At 46.3% G+C, this 18,438-nt stretch overlaps 3 protein-coding genes across 3 annotated transcripts; 1 reads left to right on the forward strand and 2 right to left on the reverse strand.

The window, feature by feature from the left end:
* Positions 1–3,948: 3,948 nt before the first annotated feature.
* Positions 3,949–5,195, reverse strand: LOC118432230 (kinase D-interacting substrate of 220 kDa-like). The gene has a single exon (XM_035843760.1). It carries the CDS (start codon positions 5,179–5,181, stop codon positions 3,949–3,951), a length of 1,233 nt encoding a protein of 410 aa, XP_035699653.1. The 5' UTR covers positions 5,182–5,195.
* Positions 5,196–5,452: 257 nt separating this feature from the next.
* LOC118432231 lies at positions 5,453–17,756 on the reverse strand. Its single transcript, XM_035843761.1, has 4 exons — positions 17,610–17,756; positions 16,886–17,075; positions 16,366–16,518; positions 5,453–6,326 (listed from the first exon to the last, which is right to left on the reverse strand). Exons 1-4 carry the CDS (start codon positions 17,754–17,756, stop codon positions 5,479–5,481), a joined length of 1,338 nt encoding a protein of 445 aa, XP_035699654.1. The 3' UTR covers positions 5,453–5,478.
* LOC118432301 (tripartite motif-containing protein 2-like) lies at positions 13,856–16,366 on the forward strand. Its single transcript, XM_035843840.1, has one exon. It carries the CDS (start codon positions 13,871–13,873, stop codon positions 16,049–16,051), a length of 2,181 nt encoding a protein of 726 aa, XP_035699733.1. The 5' UTR covers positions 13,856–13,870; the 3' UTR covers positions 16,052–16,366.
* Positions 17,757–18,438: the final 682 nt, after the last annotated feature.

The following is an 18,438-nucleotide window of genomic DNA, read 5'->3' on the forward strand; positions in this document are numbered from 1 at the left end:
AACGGATGTAGACGTAGTGAAGTATCTGAAGGAATGCCGGCTGTTGATACAGGCACTGTGTCGTCTGATTCATCGTCATAAGTCGTCCGTGAGGTTCCCTCATGACGTCACAGGGGTAGTGCCGTCACAGCAAGAGTCAACTCCATTGTCTGGTGGTCCTTTCAAAGTTTGCTTTAAGACTTAAGTGATTTCGCGCCCCCTTAAGTGACCCCAGAAAGTAAGACGTGCCACACATCGTGTTTTGTTGTTATAGTTCATGACAGTTGTCATTCTTTCTCTTGTTCTCTTCTGTAGACGTATGTTAAAGAATGGATGAATCATATAGCGCCATGTTTCACACGTACACTCATTTCTATATCTAACACATAGCTGCTTCTTAAACGAAATTGTTCAAAGCAAAGTCATTAATTAGACAACTTCAAGACAATGAAGTTGAATGAACTAAGAAGTTGGGAATGACTGTGCACGGAGATAGCGATGGACATTTGTTTTGAAGGCTGAAGTTGTAGGGAAACAGTTGTCGTCGAGAGAGTTGCATAATTTGACTGTCCGGGGAAAGAAACTGTTGCAGTAGAAGGACTTGAAAACTGGGCAATTGAACAGTATAGTGATGTGATTTAAAAGAAAATCTAGTGTTGCGCTGGAAGGCTGTTAGCCATGCTCAGAAAAAAAAGTAATTTTTCTTAATAAATCCTCTCCAGCATCTACAGTTCCAATTGGAAGCAAGTGCTTTTAAAAAGTTTCATTTCACACGTGCAAAGAAACTAGCATTCTGTTATTCGGCATCACAACACAGCGAATTGACTTGTATCTGCCCGTATCACCCTGCCAATTAGGCGAGTTTGTATGTGTGCCCGCTATAATGGATTACTATGGGTGAAGAGAATATGTTATCGGTATTTACCTATCCCCGCGAACTCGACAAACCAAGATAACAGCCCGGCCTTTCGGCCCGGACACGGCCAAATTGACTCCAAAACAAACTTGTACAATCGCTAACCAATCATTAATCATCACCAAATACCGGTAACCGCTAACCGCTGTCTGTGATAGACTTGTTGGTCTGTTTACTGGGGATTTGGTCGCCGAGAAATGAGCGCTGAAGCCATTCTAACTGTACCATAAACGTTATCTGTGTTGTTACGTTAGTTGACCTGTTATCATAGCAGCCTCGTCAAGTATTCCTCAGTGTAAACAGCAATAAGGAAACGTTTAACATTTTTTTCACACTTTTTTAATGTTTAACATGATATATACAAGCTATTTTCCTTCCTGATCAAACTAGCAGTGTTATGTGAACCCCACTATTATGCAATAAAGTCTCTCTTTTCCTTCAACAAGAGCTCACACCCCAACCCCTCGTCATGCCATATCGGCGTGTGTCAACTCAGCCGGGCACTACTGACCCTGGATCAATATTTGGACAGCTTTTATTCCCGTGATTCCGACCAAGCCGGCTAATTAGCGAATAAAGATGGCGGTCTCAAACGACACGACGACAAAGCTTGCGAGGACGCTGTTGCCATGACGACCATGGACGCTAAGGGAAGGCACGTCCAGCTGAAGGGGTTATTGACGTCCAATAAACTATTGGGTGTCGGATAGTCAACATTTATTGTTAAAGAACATGTCGTATGAGCGTGTGGTTGGGACTTACAAAGAATAGAAGAAGTAAAAGAGAGTTATATCGACTTATGACTCATGGCTGATTGGGTCACACACTTGAGATACTCTCGATTCAGGGTTTCTCTTCATAAGACGGTTTACAGCGTCTTTCTTCATAATTATGTCCTAATCACCTTTAAGTAAGACGTTGACTATCGGTGCGTGGATAAACATAAGAAGTGAAAAGAAGGAGTTCATTCTTCAGTAGTTAAGAGTAATCCAGTCTATCCCCCAAGATGCTATGTGTGGGGCCTTATGTTTACGGACGTGATGTAGTGGATTTTCTTTCCCGACACACTCTGATAGCGGGGCACGTTTGATAAGGAATATAAAAGATGAAAAGGTAAGGAGGGAAAAAAACGTCGCCAATGCCTATGTACTATTCAAACAAGCAGTGTCATAAAGAGGTTCTGACGATTTTATGTTCTTTTGCTTCTCGAAACTTTTCTTTATTTCCCCCTTCTTATTTTCCGTCGTATGTGTTTAGCAGTTGTGCACACACATTTTGCTTTTTTACATAAAACTCACAGAGATCTGTTTCAGCTTACTAGTGGCTGGGTATGAATATTGTCGTACTTTTGGTCTTCCGTTTATATATGTAAATAGACAATAGTCATTTAAACTCCATGTAAACATACGACGTAGACGTCATCTGTAAAATCCTACTCATGTAGTTTTAGGGGGAGGGGCAGCGATTCTTGAGGCACTTTCTGTTCTACAAGTGCGAGTAAGAGGAGCGCCATGCAGTGCGTGATTACGTCTCAGCTAAGACGTATTGAAGATTAAACCTACTCTTATCAAGTCTTAAGATGTGTCTGAAGTGACTGTGCGTGACACTTGAGGTTGGCAACATACAGCTGGGAATAGTGTTTGAAACCTTAGAGTTGCACTTAAGGGTGTAGAAGTACACCTATTTTTTTAACACAAGCTCATGTTCAAGTTGGCCCATACAACCGGCATCGATGTGTGCAGCTAGCTAGCTGAACGGTAGCGCACGTACAAGAGAAATAATACTCATATCATATGTTGGTAAGGTAATTCCTGATATATCATGATAAATGTTTCGCACTTTGTACAGAGAACTTTAAGTCTTTTCATTCTGGACCTCTCTTCTCTTGATATGTGCTTTCCATGTAGTAATGTTATGTGTGGTTTTCTTTTGTGTGTCCTTTTGTAAGGCGGCTACTTTCTAGACTCCCTTGCAGTCTTCGGACGGGGCTGGGTATTTTTTTTTGGGGGGGGGGGGCGTTGGTTCGCGATTTTCGCGAGACCATGGCCAACGTTGAAAATCGCCAGCCCCGTCCAAAGACTGCAAGGGAGTCTAGCTACTTTCGCGCTTTTTAAAGCATTCACCCTTTTCACTGTGGAAAAACATATTTATCACAAAAGGCAGTTATTATGTAACATATATCTGAAATACCGACGACGCAAATTACATTCATTCGCCACTTCAAAGCCTTTACGGTCTTTACAAACAAAGTCGCCAGGAGGTGCTAGTGCATGACATTGTGAAGAAACGTACCTATCACCAAAACTATCGTTATCTCGACAACTCGCCCACGTACTCATTCATACTCACTCACTAAAACTTTCTCCAGTAAGCTTTGTGGCCAATGACACAAAGAAAATTGGACACAATTTAGACTTTGAGTGTGCTTTTTATATGTTTTGGTGCTGTCAACTAGACATTCAGTTCGTGTGGCCACCATGATGAGTCATTAATTGGGACATGTTAACAAAGTATGATCTTATCACTAAAGTAGGAAATCACTTAATTGTTATCCATAGTATACTATCTTGGTTACGATGGGACGAGATAAACTGTTGCTTGGAAACAAATACGGTTGCCATGGAGATTGAACTGCCTGGCTTTTCGTACGTAATTCGATGTAAACACGGTACGGAGTGGAGACAACATACACTAACATACATGTGTTAAAGGACTAGATAACGTTACCCCCAGAATGGTAAGTTTGCGTTAGCCGAACCAAGAAGATCAAAATCTGGCATTCCAAATAAAAAAATGATCGTATACAAGCATTTCCCTTAGCCATATTGAAGCCTACGTCACATTTCCAAACCGGGGCCTGACCGGGCAGCATTAGGGAACGGAAAGTATAACATAAAAGACACCAAAGTACACAAGACGTAAAGAGATAGTCGTGGGCATTATTTGTGTATATATTTACGTATACATTTCTATTTTCGCCTTATGTTAGCTTTACATGGTAAATTCAGATTCGCTCCCATAACCTTGTTTCTAATAGTTCTCTGCCTAGTGCATTACGACGCTGTTGGTGCGGTGGATGATACAGCGACCTTCTCGTTGACGTTAGACGCAGATAGCAAGACGTCTCTGGCCAGTCGCCGGCCGCGGGCGGCGCCTGATGCCGGACTGTCAGAGCCGGATCGCTGTGTGCCTGGCTGAGGGGACAGTGAGGTATTATTACTGTTACTAACGGTTCTTCGCCGCGACACGAACGCAGACCTCTTCCAGCTTTTCAGCAGGTTTGGTTCACTCTCAGCGCGAGATGGTGCGGACGCCCTCGACGCCAACAATGAGGCTACTTTAAGGATACCTTGCTCCTTGGAAGGTACGTTGTCGTTTCGGGGAGTTACGAGTGGACGGTTCCAGACGTCGCGATCAGGCGGCGGCACGGCAGCTTTCCGGAACGTTGGGAGTTGGTCCAGCGCCTGGATGAGTAACAACTGTCTGACTCGGTCAGCGGATGTCATTTCACTGTCTTTCTTTCCCGCGCCTGTTCTTACAGGGGCGACATTCCTGGTCTTTTTACCGGTGCTGATCTGTCTGGAGGAGCTCTTCGATGATAAAGAGGTTTCTGTTGTCTTCCTCATGTCCCACAAAGTGGATGAGCTATTCATGAACACCACATCCTTACCCTGTAGCAGCTCGAAATCTTGGTCCTTTCCTTCCCTCGCTGACTGCACCCGACATGGTCTACGGACTGATTCAAGCGAAGATATCCGACCGAGAGACTCTTGGTTAGGCGAACAACCCTGCAAAACAGGGGATATGATATCCGCACATTCCTTCAGACCCTTCTTTATCGCCAGACAGTACGGAGTCAGTCCGCTGTTGTTCCGTACGTGAAGTCGGAGGTTGTACTTCTTCTGTACTGTAACAACCAGCTGGACAATGTCGGGGTTGCCGAACGCTACGGCGTAGTGTAGGGCAGTGTTTCCAGCCTTGTCCGTGTCGTTGAGATCATAGTCTAACCAGACAGGCTGGAGGAACAGCTCGACGTGAGAGCGGCGTCCCGTCACGCAGGCGTGCAGGAGAGCGTTTCTCCCGGCCCGGTCCTTCATCCCGACGTCGGCGCCTCGGCGGAGCAGGCAGCAGGCCGCGCGGTACGCGACGTGCTCGTTCGGCAGGTGGCAGCACTGCATGAGCGGCGTGGTGCCGTCCGGTCCCCGAGAGTTCACGTCAGCCCCCGTGCCGAGGAGGTAGCGGAAGTGCCGGTACCTTCCCGCGGATAGCGCCGTGTTCAGAGACATTTCAACTCGTGTCTGACTTCGCTGCAAATTGGTCGTCTTCGTTAAGATAAACGCCCGCTTTTAGACTGAGGAGAAATCCTAAATACCATGGAGCGATGGACCTTATCTTAAGCTACAGGTGTTTACTACTATGGTGACTCCGCTGATACAGGACGGTACGGCACGGTATCACCAACAAAACAGGTCTTGGGGCACTTCTGTAGGTCAGACGAGACGTTAGAAGCTTATACACACATTTACATGTCACACAGAATAGGGAAACTAAATACTTGAAAGAGATATCGATGATAATGGTTCTCAATGGGTTGGGGTAGGCTCTGTCATTGTATCGAAGATTGTGGCCACTTTGTCCCCCTTGGAGACAGAAGATGTCCGGATGAGCTCGAATGCTCCACTGCGGGTCACGACAGATTTGTCTCCCGCGGGATTTTTGTCCGTTGATCCCGTCTCCGGTGAAACATCTGCTTTTGTAAGCAGCGACTGTTGTGGGCTGGACAGCTTAGGCTGGTTGGTTTTCCCGGACTCCTCAGTTCGGATCGGTGCTCTGTTCGCCCCTGCCTTGGCTGAAGAATTCCCGCGGGTGGGGGACTGGGATCGGGAGCCGCCGAACGAATTTTTTGGCGACAGCAGAGGCGACGCGACGGCGGTTCTTGAAGGTGACCGCGATCCTTTCTTACCGCCGCGTGGCGACTCGCGGGCCGTCCTCCAGAAGGGAGACCCCGAGCCCGACTTGCGCGAGGATTGGGAGGAGGTCGTGCTCCTACGGGAGGGCTTACGCTTGACTCTGCCCCGCTCTGACATCGGGCTCGGCGGTGGGGGAGGGACAGCCGGCTTCCTGTAGGACTTGGACAGAACGACGGACCTGATGGGGTGGAGCTGTTCCAGCATCTTCCACGACGTCAGCCGCCCGCGAGTTTTCTGCAGGTCTTCTTCCTCCCGCAAGACGGCGCGGCTAGCAGGCTCACCTGGCGTTGAGAGATGCACACGAGTGGCGACGGACATTGCCGACAGCGGCTGAAGTGATCGGTGGGACATCTCCGTAGGTATGTGGCGATCCCGGGTGACGACATCGACTTCGTGGGCTGTCGGAGTTGGGAGGCGAAGGTTGTGCATGTTCAGATGGGTGGGAGGCGTTGATCGCCGGCCTGGAAAACAACAATTTGGTACACTTAATTCGTCTGTACTATGGTTATAAGTTCATGCTCATGTTCAGGTTGCATAGCTGTGGCGTGTGGGTCGAGCAATTGGATAGAAATGTACAGGTACTAATAACTGATAAATTATAATCAGCTTCATGGACATGTCGGTGAAAGGCATGACGTCATTAGAGTTCAGAGTACAACGTCCGTCGCCTTGGTCCTATACTAAGTATGATTCTGCACTGTCCAGGAGTAATCATATTGAAGGATTTGTCGACTTTCGTGAACAATGTCCTGTCAGTATGCTGTATTTTAGGACCAATAAATTCGCTTACCCTTACAAGGGACAATACACAAACAAGACGTTGGATAAGAGTCAAACAAAGCCAAGAAGGTTAATTTTTAAACTTTCCCCTGTTTATTGGGGTGCGACAAATGTAGAGTGGGGCCCAAAGTCCCTGTTTATCACAGTTTACCCCCACTCTCAGGTACGCTGTAAACAGCTAGCCAAAGTACAAACGTCGCGCAAAAATAGAATGGGTGGGGCACCGCCGACCTATGACTGTCTTTGGTACAATCATGTGATATAGATATATATCGATGATCAGCCACGTCACCAAAACTACCTTCCGAGAACCAGGTTAGCTATCGAGTGTGATAGAACCACACAGTCTCAGTGCCAACTTCTACGTCAACAACATGATGGACTTCGCGGCGGCCAAGAAAGGGGCGGAGCCAGGTGTGCCGTGTCAGGTGTGCGAGGGATTGCATGGTGAGGCTAGGTCGTGGTGTGCTGATTGTGTGGTGTTGCTGTGTGAGTCTTGTACGGCCATACACCGCAAGATTTCAGCTACGAGAGACCATGAACTGGTTCCACAATATGTTATGAAGGCAGAGGGCGTGGATAAATTTCAGCGCAAACGGCATTGCGACAAGCACAAGAAGTGTGAACTGAAATTATACTGTGAGACATGTAAGGCTTTGGTTTGTACTGCGTGCACCGTGATCGACCATAGACCGGGCAAAGATCACAATCCTGTAGAAATCGCAGCCGTCGCTCAGAAGAAGAAAGAAACGCTGCAAGAACTCCTGCATGGGATCGACTCACGTCTGAGGGAAATACAGGTCTTTATGGAGGAAGTTGATGGTGAGATAGCAAAGTTGATCCTCTCTAAAGAAGCAGCCACAGAACAAGCCAAGGCATATTTCCGTCGACTTTCTGACCTTCTACAAAAGCGCGAACAAGAGATTTTGAACCAGATTGACAAACAATGCCGAGCCGATGACAAGGCCCTACAGACAAAGAAGGAAGAGATAAAGTTTGAGTTGGCCGGACTAACAAGGACGCAAACGTTCTGTAAAGAAGTTGCAGAACACGGAAGTGACGTGCACATTCTGGAGGTGGGAAACCAAGTCCAAACAAGGGTAGAAACTCTGCTGGCAAAGCAAGTAGACATGAACTCCTACTGGAGCGAGTTCCAGTTCATAGAAAACACAACTGTCGCCGACTTTGCGGAAGAATTTAAAAACCTCGGGGGTTTAAGTTCAGACGTCGACGTTTCCAAGTGCAAAGTTGCTGTAAAGCCGGCAGTTGAGGGGTTTCGGTGCGTCACCGTACTGACGACAATGAACAAACAGAGCCGTCCGTGCGTTACACACAGTAAAGTCGTCACAGCCAACATGAAGGACCCGTCCGGAACAAACCTACCGACGCAAGTAAAGATGAAGCGCGGAGGTATGCAGGAAATCTCGTACGTACCAAAGGTCACGGGAATTCATAAGTTAGAGGTCAAGGTAAACTCCCAACAGGTGGCAGGAAGTCCATTTGATATATCCGTGCAGAGTAGGGACACTCCTGTGTTAACTATGGGACAGAAGGGTAGCGGGGTGGGGGAACTGTACTCGCCGGTAGGTGTCGCTGTTGATAAAGACGGCAACATTGCGGTTGTGGAACAGAGGAACAAGCGGGTTCAGATATTCGATGCCGACACAGGCCACTCTTTGGGTAGCTTCCCCGTTGAAGGCGAATATCCATGTGGTATTGATGTGGACTCAGATGGAAGATTCCTGGTGACGTCGTGGGGTGAAGATTGCGGAGTAAGACGTTACTCAAAGGCAGGAAAACTTTTGAACACATTCAAGACTGACTGTATTAAACATCCCCTTGGAATAACAGTACTGAAGGACGGCCGTATGGCGGTGGCAGACTTGTCACAAAAGTCCTGTCTCCTCCTGACGCATGATGGGAGCCTCATCCGGGAGATTGGAAAGGGGCATCTTCGAACCCCATACTTCATAGCAGTAGATGAGTTACGTGATATCATTTTAGTCTCCGATTACTCTGCCAATAAAGTGTTTGCATTTGACTTTGAGGGAGTGTTCAAGTTCAATCTCGGAGGGCAGGGGCATTGCCTGGAACATCCATTGGGTTTGGCGTTAGACCGGGCAGGTAACATCATTGTAGTGAACAATGGTGACGGCCGTGTGCAGGTGTTTGGGCCTGACGGCACGTTCATTCGGGCTGTGGTGACAATGAAGGGCGGAGGACCTTTTGGACTAACACTGACTCCCGATGGTTACATAGCAGGGGCATGTTACACGGGGCATTGCGTAGAAGTTTACCGGTACAACTGAAAAGCTGCTTTACGTCCAATATGTTTTGAAAATTTGAAAAGACATCACATTGAATAGGTTCTGGTGTTCGTAATTTAGCATGTCAGAGCCTCTATAGAAATGTGTGAAACTTCTCTCTGTTCATAAATTATTTACCCGTTTTGAATCATTCCATGTATTTGATTTTGTTCACTTGCAATTAGCAAGGGTATGAATTTGCAATAAAACATTTCATAACCTATCCAGAAGTAAAATTGATATCTATTATGAACTTTTGTGTGTGTACAGAGAAAAGGATACCTAAATAATCTAAATACTGCATTACATCGCTTATCATATTTTCTTGTATTGGACAATCGTCCTTATGATTTTTACCACGTGTAAGAGGACGAGTGAGTGAGTGAGTTTTATAAACAACACAGTGCAAAGTGCGATTTGCATAATTTCCATAAAACCTGCACATATCATTCAAGTCAAGGAGGTTAGTGTGCTCTGCAACCTGCTGCAGAACATTAGTGTCTAAAATAGACATATGATTAATAAACAAAAATTCAAGAAGTCAATTTTGTGCTTCCTCTATAGTATAGATATTACCCATAGTGCAAGCCAGTGGTTGTCAGACACACTCTCTGTATTAAATACTGATAGTACCCCTGTCTTCATTCGGCATTGGATATCATCATAAAGAAATACACTACAGCAAAGTACCCCATTGAGCTCACATGTGTTCTGAAAACAATAGCTAAATTCTAAGCTACGTAGATTAGCTTATACGGTATTATTATACTGCTACTGCTGATGCTATTGCGCAAAGTAACCGCAGCGGTACATGTTTACAGTCTATGAAAGGCATGACGTCATCGGAGTTCACAGTTTCGCTAGGTGGCGCCGTCTTCAGGCAGCCGCGGTTTTATCGCTTCGTCAGACTTTGAGTTTTTAGCAATATAATGTGCAATATTTTCGTTGTAGTGCATGGGGAATGTCTTCGTATGTGTTTCAAGCCAGCACTGTCTGTTTTTAAGGAAGTATAAGCACTTCCTAGTGGTGTTCTACTACCATTTCTGGGGACGTTGCATGCAGTTACAACAATGGCGTCCTGGACGAGAACTGTGGTCAACTACTCTACGGATTTCCTGCGGGGACTGAAGTGTGCAGCCCTTCCAATCGGTCCAGACCTCAAGAACCACATGCTCGGGCTGGGGATCTGGAGACTAAGGAGTAGGGTCAGAGGAAGGAGAGCAGGAAAACTCCATGGCCGTAAGATTTCCACTGTTATCGGAAATAGACCCTTGTTATGCAAATACCGGCAGTATAGCCAGAAGCGGAATCAGTTCCATACAGTTACATGCAAATCAAGAGGCACATTCCCCTCATGGCACAGACAGTTGTCGAACATTCCGTTGTCTCAACCAAAACAACAACAGCTCGGTACAGATTCCACGACGGATGTGACTAACATCCAGTCTCTACCGTCTCTGTTTTTATGTAATGCGAGGTCCCTCTGCAATAAACTGGATGAGTTCGAACATCGACTCTCTGACACACACACCGATGTTGCCCTTGTTTCCGAGACTTGGTTCAGTACTTCATCACCTGCAGAGATGACAGATATTGCCAACTTCACAACATTCTCTTGTTCTCGTGAGAATCGATCTGGAGGTGGAGTGGCTGTCTACGTCAGAGACGAACTCCCAGCGTGCAGACTGGATATCCCGGTGCCAGATGAGCTCGAGTGCATCTGGGTTAAGGTACGTCCTCACCGTCTCCCACGTAGTGTATCCTGCCTTGCGATCTGTTCAGTCTACTCACCACCCAACTCTTCTCACGACGACTTACTCGTGGACCATCTAGTGGAAGCTGTTGACACTCTACAAGTGAAGTACCCTCATGTTGGCGTGATCATCGGCGGCGACTTCAACCGCGTCGACGTGAACAGGCTGTGTCGGGCTCACAACTTGCGACAAGTCGTTAATCAGGCTACTAGAGGGGAAGCGACGTTAGATCTCCTCATTACAAACCTCAGCGCCCAATACTCAGAACCAAGAGTCTTGGATCCGTTGACTACGAGTGATCACAACATAATCACATCTCAGGCAAAAGTGAGAAAAGTTTCCAACAAGACAGACAAACGAGTGTGCAGGCCCTTTCGTGACTCTTGTCTTCGCTCCTTTGGCCAATGGATAACTACTCATTCCTGGTCTGAAGTTTTCTCGGCCCCTACCGCAGTCGAGAAAAGCCGCACTATGCACACAACCCTCCTGTCCCAAATGAACCGGTTCTTCCCTCTCAAGGTCGTTCGGCTACACCAGCATGACAAACCCTGGGTTACACCGGACATTAAAGCTCTGATCCACCAACGCCACGGGCTTTCTCAAGTGACCTGAGGGCTTGGAAACAAATTAGAAACAAGACCCAACGTGTGATCAAGGCAGCCAAAGAGGCACACTACAACTCTAAAGTTAAAAGACTCAAGAAGGAGGACGCTGCTCAATGGCACAAGGAAATAAAACACATGGCCAACATGACCCGTACCGAACCAGTCATCCACATTGATGGCATAGACCCCAGCAACAAACGTGGTGTAGCCAATGAGATCAACACATCTCTTGCCTCAGTGATCCAGTCCCTACCACCATTAGACCCATCACTCCTGCCGTCCTACCTACCGTCACTCCCAGCACCATCGGTAGAACCATGGGAGGTTTACGACAGACTTTTGAATGTGAAGACGAGAAAGGCCGCAGGGCCTGATGGGATCCCAGGGAAACTTATCAAAGAATTTGCATGTGAGCTGAGCGCGCCTCTGGCAGATATCCTGAACGTCTCCCTCCATCAGGGTACCGTACCTGAAGAGTGGAAACGCGCCGTTGTGGTACCAGTGCCTAAGACGAAACCTCCCTCGGTCAAAGAACTGCGACCTATCTCACTGACGTCTTTGTTAGGCAAAGTTGCCGAAAGCTTCATCAGTCAATGGGTATTGTCGGACATTAAATCTGAAATCGACCCCCAGCAATTCGGCTGCCTGAAGGGTCGATCCACCACCCATTGTCTGTTAGACCTTACGAACGACTTGTTCAAGGCCTCCGACCGACCTGGTACCCTGAGCTCCCTGGTGTCCACGGATTACAGTAAAGCCTTCGACCGTGTGAGTCACACCTTAGCTATTCGCCGTCTGATTGAGTTGGGATTAAGGCCATCTCTCGTCAAATGGATTTCAGATTTCCTCACGAACAGACAACAGTTGGTCCGTTACCACGGAGCCCTTTCTGAATCTGTTTCTGTAACCTGTGGTCTGCCGCAAGGAACAATTCTTGGCCCCATCATATTCATTGTTTATATAAACAGTGCAGCACGCCAAGCCCTATCCAAGAGATGGAAGTTTGTAGATGACTTGAACTTGCTGGAAATCAGAAACTCGTCATCACAACCTCCGAGTATCCAAAAGGACTTGACTGACCTGACCACATGGTCCCAGGAAAGCCAGATGGTGCTCCATCCGGGTAAATGTAAAGTTCTTCATGTCCAGTTCAGCATGAACCCACGCCCTGCTCCCCCGCTCAAGATCAATGACATTGCTCTAGTGGAAGTTGGAATCATGAGAATACTCGGTCTATACTTACAGTCTGACCTTAAATGGAACGCGCACGTCGACTACACATACAGTAAGGCAAGCCAACGTCTGTTCTTTCTGCGCAGACTGAAACATTTCCACATTTCGAAAGAAGACCTTGTTGCTGTGTACACTTCCTACATTCGTCCAGTTACCGAGTACGCAGCCCCTGTTTGGCACCCAGGGTTAACCACACAGCAGAGTAACAAGATAGAACGTATCCAGCGCAGAGCGGTACGGATCATCATGGGACGTGACTACACCAGCTACCGAGATGCGTGTACACAGCTTGGCCTTCCATCTCTTCACTCCAGACGTTCAAATCTGACTCTTATGTTTGCACAATCACTCTTAGTGTCTGATCAATTCCGCCACTTCCTACCACCCACAAGAAAGAGCGTCAGTTGTCGACAAACCCGCTCTGCCAACAAACTAGACATTCCCAAGTGCAGAACTGAACGCTATAAGTCTAGTGCCATTCCGTACATGGTTCGTCTACTCAACTGTCGAAATGCACCCATGCCTTAATCCTGCTAGTATTGTATGCCTCTAATTTTCGTTTATGATATTCGCTGGTCGATATCATGTAAATATTTATATTCGCACCTAACTGATTTTACAAGTACTTCTATTTTAATGATTTGCCTTGTTGGGCATTGACCGAATGCGATTATTTCATTGTGATATTGCAACTGCAATTCAGCCGTTGGGCTGCGAGTGTGGCGATATGTCTTTGTTCAATAAACCATTACTACTACAGTACAACGTCTGTCACATGTGTCCTGTACTAAGTGACTCTGCAGTCTACAATGTTTACTATCGCGAGTGACATAAGAAATCGATCATATTGAAGTATCTATCGACAGTGATGTTCAATTTCTGACATGTCCTGTCAGTATACTGCACTTATAGGACCGATAATTCACTTGAATTAACAAAGGAATGTCCAAACAATACTGTGACTAACGTTGGACGTGGCAAGATTCATACGAAGCAAGACTGCTAAACGTTCACATGTACAATCGGGTGCGACAAATGTGGAGTGGGGTCCAAAGTCATTGTTTATCACAGTTCGCCCCCACTCTCAGGTACTTTGTACCCACCCTAAGTACAAATATAGATGATGTGGTCACCTGCGACCAATGGCTGTCTTTGATGCGATCATGTGATATAGCTAATATCAGCGTACGTCACCGAAACCATGTTCCGAGAACTAGACAGACTCGCTATCGAGTGCGATAGAACCGCTCAGTCCTAGGTAAAAACGTGAAGAAACGTGTACCCGAGTAGGCTTACGTGGTTACTATAGCTTAAGTCTGAAATCAAGATGGCAAGTAAAATGTCAAGCGACGATTTTGACGATCAGTTCCTAACGTGTCCAGTCTGCATGCTGCACTTTCGGGATCCCAGAGTCCTGCCATGTTTGCACACATTTTGTAAGGGTTGTCTGGAAGAATGGGCCACCAAACAACAGCCGCTGGAGTGTCCAACCTGCCGTACACAGGTCAATCTACCGGACCAAGGTGTGGACGGACTCAGGACCAACTTCTACATCAACAACCTGCTGGACTTCGCGGCGGCCAAGAAAGGTGCGGAGCCAGGTGTGCCGTGTCAGGTGTGTGAGGGAGGGCGGGGTGACGCCAAGTCGTGGTGTATAGATTGTGCTGTGTTACTGTGTGAGTCTTGTACGGCCATGCACCGCAAGATTCCAGCTACGAGAGATCATGAACTGGTTCCACAAGAGGTTATGAAGGAAAAGAAAGGCGTCGAGCGGTTTCAACGCAAACGGCACTGCCAGAAGCACAAGAACCAAGAACTTGTGTTCTACTGTGAAACCTGTAAAGCTTTAGTTTGTACGGCATGCACCGTGATCGACCATCGACCGGGCAAAGATCACAATCCGGTAGAAATCGCCACCGTCGCTCAGAAGAAGAAAGAAACGCTGCAAGAACTATTACAAGAGATCGACCCTCGTCTAAAAGAAATACAGGTATCTATAGAGGAAGTTGACAAGAAAATGTCGAAGTTAGTCCCCTCTAAAGACGCAGCTACAAAACAGACCAAGGCGTATTTCCACCAACTTGCTGAGCTTCTGCAAAAGCGTGAACAAGAGATTTTGAGCCAGATTGACGAACAGTGTCAGGTCGACGGCAAGGCCCTACAGACAAAGAAGGAAGAGATAGAGTTTGAGTTGGCCGGACTGACGAGCGCACAGACGTTCTGTCAACAAGCTGTAGAACACGGAAGTGACGTGCACATTCTGGAGGTGGGAAACCAAGTCCAAACAAGGGTAGAAACTCTGCTGGCAAAACAAGTGGACCTGGAGTCCAACTGGAGCGAGTTTCAATTCATAGAGAACACGACTGTCACGTTTTTTGATGAGAAAGCTAAAAACCTTGGTGGTTTGAAAACAGCCGTCGACGTTTCAAAGTGCAAAGTTGTTGTGAAGCCGGCAGTCCAGGGGCTTCAGTGCGTTTCTGTATTGACGACAATTAACAAAGAAGGGCGTCCGTGTGTTACAAATAGTAAAGCCGTCACCACCAACATGAAATACCCGTCTGGAACAAGCCTAACGACGCAACTACAGATGAAACATGGGGGCGTGTGGGAAATCTCGTATGTACCCAAGGTCACGGGCAGTCATAAGTTAGAGGTCAAGGTATACTCCCAACAGGTGGGAGGAAGTCCGTTTGATGTTACTGTGCAGAGTAGGGATATTCCTGTGTTAACTATCGGTAAGGAGGGTAGTGGGGTGGGGGAACTTAAGGACCCGACAGGTGTAGCCGTTGATAAGGATGGCAACCTAGCAGTAGTGGAGCAGGTGAACAAGCGTGTTCAGATCTTTGATGCAAACACAGGCCACTCTTTAAAATATTTTCCCATTGAAGGTGAGTATCCATTCGATATTGCTGTGAAGAGAAATGGACAGTTTATTCTGACGTCGTGGGGCGAAAATTACGGAGCAAGATACTACTCACAGGAAGGTGAACGTTTGAACACATTTAAGCCTGACTGTATGATACACGCTCTTGGGGTTACAGCTATGGAAGACGGTCGCATGGTCGTGGCGGGAGGCACTCAAAAGTCTTGTCTCCTTCTAAAGCCTGACGGGAGCCTAATTCGGGAGATCGGTATGGGGCTGCTACAGAACCCATGCTTCATAGCAGTGAATGAGTCACATGACCTGCTCCTTGTAACCGATAACAGACTCCATAAAGTGTTTGTGTTTGATCTTGATGGGGAGTTCAAGTTCAGTTTCGGTGAGGAGGGTCAGGGCGAGGGACAGTTCCAAGGACCTTCAGGTATAACCTTAGACCAGGCAGGCAACATCATCGTAGTGAACTATGATGACGGCCGTGTGCAGGTGTTTGGGCCTGATGGGATGTACATACGAACTGTGGCGACAGTTAAGGGAGGAAAACCTTATGGAATCTTGCTAACTCATGACGGTTACATTGCTGTGGCATGCTACGAGGGACATTGCATCAAACTGTATAGGTACAACTAATAAGTAATATTTTACAAAGCAACACTTTGAGCACGTTTGGCACCCATAACTACAAAGTATGTCATAGTCTTTACATAGCTTGCAGAAATGTATGAGAACTTCATGGTCAAAAATCCTTCAAATGAGCCCTGACCGTCTCAATGTTTTGAACAATATTCTCTCTGTACAAGACCTATCAAGAACAAAGAATAAATTCCATTAACCTTTTTTTACTTATCAGCAAACAAAAGAATATAATTTCAATGTAAATATGGCATTCGTGATTTTATAGATCTCTAGATATTGGAGATAATAGAAGATAATGTCGTTCCCACCTTCAGAAAGCACGTGACAGCACTCCTGGAAGCCAAGCTTGCGGCCCAGGCCGTACGGCGTCAGTCCCAGGGTGTTGGGCTCACTCGTTCCCAGGTGGAACTTGCCGAGGGCACGGGTCATTGACCGCACGATGTCGGGATTACCTGACAAAACTGTACATATTGTGCTTTAACATCTTATCAAGTGATAATAGTATGTAAATGTAGTGAGAAGAGCTTTATAAACAGAAATAATGAATTTTGTTTACTTGTTGTTTGTACCGGTTTGTTCTGAAAATATCATTTTACTACAATGTGCATGTACAAGGATACCAATAAAATACTTGATCTCTTTATTTCATTGTTACTTTGTTTTACTGTCATCAAATGCTTGGGATCACATCAAGCAAGATCAGATAAAACATGTTCGTTAAAATGTACTTGTACCCGCGCCATATCAGTCGTGGCATTGTGTACTGAAAACACACACAGTAAGATAAAGTAATGTCTGTATGTTTTCGCAAAGAAGAATACTCTTTACCTGCATGGTGTAATGCAGTGTTGCCGTCCTTGTCCTTGGCGTTCAGGTCAAAGTCGACACACTCAGGCTGTATATACAGCTCCACCAGGCGGCGCCTCCCGGTAAGACAGGCGTGCATGAGTGCGTTCCGTCCGGACGGGTCGGCTAGCCCCACGTTCGCCCCACGACTCAGGAGCAGGTGTGCGCAGTGCTGTCATGAAAGTGTCGTCATTTGTATCTTAGGATACGGTCACATTGCCAATTAAAATAAAGCCGGGGACCGGCCAGGCAGTTTTCGGGAACAAAAAGTAGTATAACATACAAAACAACAAACGCATAGAACACGAGATTTTTAGTCATCAGCATAATTTGTGTCTATTCCTAGATAAATATTTCCACAAGCATCCCGACCGGGCCCTGGCTTGGAAATGTGACCATAGCTTTGTGGGGTATAAACACTTATCTCGAAGCTTTCTTTACAAGCTAGATCTAATACAAAGCCACCTGCCCTACAGATAAACAATATGTGGGTACTTTTCGAAATCATACAAGCAGTTGAATTATTGCAGACTTAGGGTCAAGCGTTGTATTCTTAGAATTCTAAAATTTGGTTGAAAAAATGTTTTCAGCCATAAGACGACTGCAGATGTACAGCACATCAGCGTCGACTGTTGCAAAATGTCCTCAATTTACGGAAAGAAACCTGTCGTATGGCTTTTTTTAAAGAGTAGGATAAGTTTGTTACCTGTCCTCTGGACTCGTCCTCGATATAGCAGCAGAGAATGAGCGGGGTCTGTCCGCGCTCTGTGGCGGTGTCCACGTTGAACCCGGCCCGCACCAGGAGGTCCAGGTGTCGATAGTTCCCTTTCTCTAGAGCTGCTGCTACTGACATTTCCAAACACCAACTCAAAATATTTCAACTTCAATCAACCTTTCGCAGGCATCATAGTTCATAGAAAATTATAGCACACTGCAAACTTCAAAGAAAATTAAATAATCAGATACTAGTAGTACAATATCGACTTTCCTCGCTCCACCCAGGTGTAGATGGGTACTGGCTTCGGCTGGGGAGGTAAGGTAAAAGACGGTGGTCCTCTTCTAATACTGCGCCTAGACGCAATGGATAACAACCGACTGTACCTATGGCCTGAAAAAGGCTATGGACTACCTTTACCTCACTCTTTACCACACGAGAAAGAGTATCCTGTGACACGACATTGTTTGGATACACTCGAAGCAAAGCACATAGATACGGGAAGTCATCATAATACTTTGACAGTCTTTATGCATGATTGATTGATAAGTTGACGTCACTTAAGTTAATCATATTTCCGTTAATTGCAATAGGAGACATCTTATATGTATGATATGAGGCACGTTGGTTGTGTGTGAAATATAGCAACAAGAAATTGCAATATTTATCATTCTCAAGTTCTGATAGTTTTTCGGTGCACTTGTCGCAAGAGTGTATTTGATGAGTATACTTATGTTTGTACTCAAACCCGCGTCCGTTTGCATACGTGAGTGTCCCATTTCTTGCAACACAACAGTGATATTTATACTCCCTAAGTTTT

This window comes from Branchiostoma floridae, chromosome 15 (genome assembly GCF_000003815.2).
Source record: "Branchiostoma floridae strain S238N-H82 chromosome 15, Bfl_VNyyK, whole genome shotgun sequence".
Taxonomy (NCBI): domain Eukaryota; kingdom Metazoa; phylum Chordata; class Leptocardii; order Amphioxiformes; family Branchiostomatidae; genus Branchiostoma; species Branchiostoma floridae.

Bases quoted from the DNA above. Each gene is read 5' to 3' on its own strand.
- LOC118432230 (XM_035843760.1), bottom strand. From the start codon at position 5,181: ATGTCTCTGAACACGGCGCTATCCGCGGGAAGGTACCGGCACTTCCGC.
- LOC118432301 (XM_035843840.1), top strand. From the start codon at position 13,871: ATGGCAAGTAAAATGTCAAGCGACGATTTTGACGATCAGTTCCTAACG.
- LOC118432231 (XM_035843761.1), bottom strand. From the start codon at position 17,756: ATGTCAGTAGCAGCAGCTCTAGAGAAAGGGAACTATCGACACCTGGAC. The intron at 16,519-16,885 runs GTAAAGAGTATT...CAATATGTACAG, and splicing joins CACTGCATTACACCATGCAG to TTTTGTCAGGTAATCCCGAC. The intron at 6,327-16,365 runs GTGGGAACGACA...GTTGTTTTCCAG, and splicing joins CTGTCACGTGCTTTCTGAAG to GCCGGCGATCAACGCCTCCC.